Consider the following 6113-nt stretch of genomic DNA (forward strand, 5'->3'; position numbering starts at 1 on the left):
GAGACGTCATCAGTGCCAAAAGGTGGTTTTATTAGAAGGCGGCGACAGCACCAGTGGGCAGAGGCAGCACAGGGGTTGTGAGGAGTGACTGATCCTATCAGATTTTCTCCCCTACAGCGGAAGGAAGACATCAAGGACCCGGAAAACTGAATCTATAGGTTTCTGGAAGTTTGGCTAGTGATTAGATTGCTTTTTTCCTTGTAAATGATTGAGACAGTTACAAACTGATGGAGACTCCGGTCAGGCATGACTGCGATCCGGTCAGATAACCACTTGTCCCCCCAACAAAGCATGAAGAGAACTAGGTCTTCCTTGGGGAATGTTACACTCGCCCTAGTCAGGGACTCCTCAGTGAGCTGTAAGTTGTAAGGAGATTTAGTTTTTTTTTCCGTTTGCCTCTGTTTCCCACCTCAGAAAGCACAGGAGATGAAAGATTGGGGGGGGGGGGGGGGGTCAGCGTCCCAGCTGCACAGAGGTCACGGGGGCGGTGAGGCCCCTCCCTCACGCCGTCCTTGCGGATCCGCCCGGCCCCAACAACACGCCAGCGGAAGCCCTGTCCTCGCCCTCCGAGTTCAGACCCAGATTCTTATGGACGCAGGCGTTTCCTGGCAGTGAACGCAGAGAAGGGTGGCGCGGGAACTCAGGGAAGAGCGCGCCCCGAAAGGTCCCGCCTTCGCCTTAGTATTTCCACATTCTCCGGCTCCTCTGGTCCCGCCTCCGTCCTCCCGGTCCCCGCAGGGCCTCTTTCCGGTGCGCCATTTTGGATCTTTCCCAGCCAACACCGAGAAACCGCTATGCAAATATAGTCTAATGAGGCCGTGAGTTACTTTGGGGCAGTAGTTCCGGGGAGGGCGCATGCGCGGTCTGCGGGGGCTCAGCGGGCATTTGGAAACTTCTACTCTGCTTCTGGGAGAAGTTGGTGGTTTTCGTCCTTTTCCTAACAGCTGGGAGGTACTGTTCCCTGCTCCCACCAGGCCCACCCCGCCAGCTGTAGCATGAGGGGCAATGACAGTTAACCACCTCTGATTGCTTTTGAGCCTGCCAAATGTGACACTTGCACAGTCAGGATTTTTTAAATTTTCATTTTATTTATCTTATTAATTTCTTTTTAATGTTTATTTTTGAGAGAGAGAGAGACAGAGTGCGAGTGAGGGACAGAGAGAGGAAGACACAGAATCCGAAGTAGGCTCCGGGCTCCGAGCTGTCAGCACAGAGCCCCATGTGGGGCTCGAACTCACTAACCTTGAGATCATGACCTGAGCTGAAGTCGGATGCTCAACCGACCAATCCACCCAGGCGCTCCTTATTTTATTTTATTTTGAGAGAAAGGGAGCGAGAGCATGAGCAGGGGAGGAGCAGAGAGAGAGTGAGACACAGAATCCTTAGCAGGCTCCAGGCTCTTAACTGACCGGGTGATCTGAGCCAAAGAAGTTCAGTCTTCAACTGACTGAGTCACCCAAGCGCTCCAGACTTTCTTTTAAAGCAAACTCTAGGGGCGCCTGGGTGGCTCAGTCGGTTAGGTCGCCAACTTCGGCTCAGGTCATGATCTCGCGGTCTGTGGGTTCGAGCCCCGCGTCGGGCTCTGTGCTGACAGCTCAGAGCCTGGAGCCTGTTTCGGATTATGTGTCTCCCTCTCTCTGATCCTCCCCCGTTCATGCTCTGTCTCCCTCTGTCTCAAAAATAAACGTTAAAAAAAATTAATAAAAAATAAAAAAAAACCCAAAACACTCATCATATCACTTTAAAAAAAAAAAAAGCAAACTCTATAGTGAACGTGTGTCTTGAATTCACGACCCTGAGATCAAGAATTGCACACTCTAACGACTGATCCAGCCAGGCGCGGGCCGAGTCTGCTTTTTTTTTTTTTTAATTTTAATGTTTATTTATTTTTGAGAGAGAGACAAGAGTGTGAGCAGGGGAGGGGCAGAGAGAGAGAGGGAGACATAGACTCCGAAACAGACTCCAGGCTCTGAGCTCTCAGCACAGAGCCCGACATGGGGCTCGAACTCATGAGCAGTAAGATAATGACCTGAGATGAAGCTGGACCCTTAACTGACTGAGCCACCTAGATGCCCCTATTTTTAAAACATTTTTTAAAATACTTGCTTTTAGACAGTGAGGGTGGGGAGGGGCAGAGAGAGAGAGAGAGAGAATCCTAAGCAGACCCTACGCCTGATGCAGGGCTTAGTTTCATGACCCTGGGATTATGACCTGAGTGGAAATCAAGAGTGGGGTGCTCAACCCCCTGAGACCCCCCATGACTCCTTCCCCCCCCAATCATCTCTTCTTAAACACCTGGTGTCTTCAATCATTTCCCCAGGTGTATAGCTGACCACATGGTTACCGTCCCTCTGGACAGCCTGGTTTATGAGAACAGAACTTAACGTAGGGTGACCCCAAATGCTATAAAACAGATCAAATACACAAGGCAGACGTGGGGTAGCTATTTCCTGTAATGAAAACCCTTCTTTGGTTCATTGGCTGGGGCCCCCAGAATTAGACTGACAAGAGAAAAACAGATTGAGAGAAAAAGTTTATTAATGTCTATGGGGCACAGCACTTACAGGAGAGAGACGATGGGACAGTGTGATTGGAACCTCTGATCTATAGCCATTCCTTCAGAAGCACCAGTGACACCTGCACTTGCAGCTGGCATCTGGATTTGGGAGCAGTCTTGTAGGACTGAGGCCTTCACCTGTGGGGTCTGCCCCTGTCCGTGGGTAGAACTGAGTTTAAATTGTACAGCACCCAGCTGATGTCACAGAGAATTACTTGATGTTGGGGAAAAGCCCGCATTGGAATTTGGAGCAGATCTAGGGGGTTATGAAACAATGTTCGTGATTTCTCATTACCCCAAGTCTCTCATGCACACATTTTCAAATGGATAGCTACTACGATTTGCTCATTCTCTGCTATTGGAACTCGGAGGTTTTTGTTTTTTTCCTCAAGTAGGGATGGACAGACATTTCTCCAAAGCAAAGCAAATCAGGAAAGGCTTTATTTCCATTTTGGGCTATTTTAATATAACGTATTTTTTAAAAAAGGAATTCCAATGTTAAGAAAAATTTGAAGGTGCTTACTACATATTACTACACTGTCTCACAGAAGCAATATTTGCAAAATCAGGGTTTTGGGGGGGTCTGCTAACTTAGTAGTGAAAAAAGTCTTATTTTATGTTCCTATTTCCTTTTTTTTTTTTAATGTTTATTTATTTAATTTTGAGAGAAAGCTTGAGCAGAGAGAAAAGGAGAGAGAGAATCCCAAGCAGGTCAGTGCTGTCAGTGCAGAGCCTGACTCAGGGGCTGGAACTCATGACCTGTGAGATCATGACCTGAGTTGAAATCAAGAGTCAGACGTTTAACCGACGGAGCCTTCCAGGTGTACCTGTTCCTATTTCTTAATAACTGGTCAGAGTAGTGTATTCCCCCCCACCCCCACATCTATTCAGCAATGCTGAGTGTGTGAACTGACAAATCCCAGGGGGGTAGGGCAGTATTTCTCCACTGTATTTTTCTGTACTAAATTTTATGAACCCTGTATTATTTGTGGCTGAAAACTTCCTAGCTTGGCTAGTTACCTTTATTGTTCTTGATTATTGTTCCACTTTATTGTGGAGTTTGCTCAATTTCTTTGTCTCTCTCTTCCTTCCGTCCTTTCTCTTTTTTCCCTCCCTCCCTCCCTCCCTCCCTTCCTTTCTTCCTTTTCTCTTTTCTCTCCATTAAGTTCTTAATTTACCCAACAAATCAGGTATGCTAGGCTTGAAGCCCTCTTTTGATGATTACTCCACAGAACTAACTGGCATTTACTTCCCACTGCCCATTTACCATATTCTCAAGTCTGTGACATGTTTTTACAAACATACAAAAATGGAAACCAATGTAATTCGGAAGACTTTGCACTCATATGGAATAACAGGCTAATTTTTTAACATTTAAAAGTAATGTTAAAATTAACAAGAAACAACAGGTGTTGCTGAGGATTTGGAGAAAGGGGAACCCTCTTGCATTGTTGGTGGGAATGCAAACTGGTGCAGCCACTCTGGAGAACAGTATGGAGGTTCCTCAAGGAGTTTAAAAATAGAACTACCCTACGACCCAGCAATTACACTAGGAATTTATCCAAAGGATACAAAAGTACAGATTCAAAGGGTACATGCTCCCCCATGTTTAAAGCAGCATTGTCAGCAATAGTAAAATTATGGAAATAGCGCATGTCCAACCAGAGATGAATGGATGAAGAAAGTGTGGTATGTATACATAAACAGACACATACATACTTATGCATACAATGGGATATTACTCAGCCACAAAAAAGAATGAAACCTAGCCATTAGCAACAACATGAATGGAGGTAGAATATATTATGCTGAATGAAACACGACAGAGAAAAACAAATATCATTATTTCACTCATATGTGGAATTTAAGAAAAAAACAACAACAGATGAACATATGGGAAAGGGGTTTGTTGAAAAATAACCCACAAGAGATTCTTAAATACAGAGAACAAACTGAGGGTTGGTGGAGGGAGGTGGGTGGGAGATGGGTTAAATGGATGATGGGTATTAAGGAGGGCGCTTGGGGTAAGCAGTGGATGTTGTATGTAAGTGGTGAATCACTAAATTCTACTCCTGAAACCAAAATTGCACTGTATATTAACTAAAATTTAGATAAAAGAACAAAAATTATGTAGTGGTAAATTACAGTAACTTTTTTTTTTTTTTAAACTGCACGCTTGGTTGTTTTTAATACAACAGCAAAACAGATTGCTCCTCCTCCCGACCCCCCCCCCCCCCCGTCCTAAAGAAATTCAAACAAATGTCCTGGGGCCTGTAGCTCTGGGTCATCTGGGATCTCTTTGGTCTGAAACTGTGAAAACTCCTGTCTCTGGATTCCTCCAGGCCACGGGATGCCCAGGAGAATGGACCACAGGCTCTGTGGGAGGGTTCACGTGGAGCGGTGCATGCCCAGCGGCTGCACGGCTGCACAGGGAAAGGGCCCACACGGGGCGGCGTGTGCCCAGCTCTTTCACGGGGAAAGGGCCCACGCGGGGCCGGGCGTGCAGAGGGATTGCATGGGGGTAGGTCCGCGCATGGCGGTTGCACGAGGAAAGGGCCCACGCGGTGCGGTGCGGTGCGTGTAGAGCGGTTGCTTGGGGGCAGGTCAGCGCGTGGCGGTTGCACGAGGAAAGGGCCCACGCGGGACGGCACATGCCCAGCGGCTGCACGGGGAAAAGACCCACCCGACAAGGCGCGTGCAGGGCGGCTGCATACGGCAGGGTCCGCGCGTGGCAGTTGCACGAGGAAAAGGCCCACGCAGGACAGCGCGTACCCAGCCGTTGCAGGAGGGGCGGGCCCCACCAAGGCCTTTTCCAGCCCCGCCCGACAGCGCAGGGGCGGGGTGCTCGCCGCCCAGGTCCTGGCAGCTTACAAAAAAATTTAGAAATTAGTTTTCATATACTAATATGACACCTTTCCCTATTGTTTACGAGTAATTTAAGGGGAAATGACCATCCTGGTAAGACTTCAGGGTGCGAGGACGTGGGCCGGCCGACGGACGGGAGAGTGAGACGCACCGCTGCCAGGACCTGAGAGGGGTGGAGTACATCGCTGCCAGGACCCGGGAGGGGACGCGCGCACCGCTGCCTGGACCTTCCCGGGGAGAGCGTTGCTGCCGGGACTCCGAAGGAGGAGCGCGCACCCCTGCCAGGACTTTGTAACGGGACCACGGCTGCCAGGATCCCAAGGAGTGAAGCACACCTCTGCCAGGACCCTGCGTGGAGCGCACCGCTGCCAGGACCCTGCGTGGGGCGCCCCGCCGTCCCCGCCCCGCGCGTCCCAGTCGCCATCCTGGTCCACGTCCTAGGCTCTCCGGCCGTGTTCTCCATCCCCGTCCCCGGTCTCCGCCGCGTCTCGGGCCGGCCTCGCCCGCACTCCCTGGTCACCGTCCCTCCGCCCGCGCCCTTCCGGAGGGCCTCCGCCGCCGCCGCCCTGGCGCTGCCCGCCGAGGCCGCCTGCGCCCTGTGCCAGCGCGCGCCGCGAGAGCCGGTGCGCGCCGATTGCGGCCACCGCTTCTGCCGGGCGTGCGTGGTGCGCTTCTGGGCCGAGGAGGACGG

At 50.3% G+C, this 6113-nt stretch overlaps 1 protein-coding gene across 1 annotated transcript in view; it reads left to right on the forward strand.

Annotated features, from left to right (window-relative positions):
- Positions 1–5503: 5503 nt before the first annotated feature.
- The window catches only part of RNF187 (ring finger protein 187), a 3227-nt gene continuing 2617 nt past the window's right edge, over positions 5504–6113 (forward strand). Inside the window, exons 1-2 of the mRNA XM_040454384.1 lie at positions 5504–5515; positions 5593–6111. Of these exons, the coding sequence (XP_040310318.1) occupies positions 5504–5515; positions 5593–6111 (531 nt within the window). The remainder of the gene's footprint in view (positions 5516–5592; positions 6112–6113) is intronic.

The sequence above is a fragment of the Herpailurus yagouaroundi genome, unplaced genomic scaffold, assembly GCF_014898765.1.
Source record: "Herpailurus yagouaroundi ecotype Mexico unplaced genomic scaffold, PumYag 212, whole genome shotgun sequence".
NCBI classification, from domain to species: Eukaryota; Metazoa; Chordata; class Mammalia; order Carnivora; family Felidae; genus Herpailurus; species Herpailurus yagouaroundi.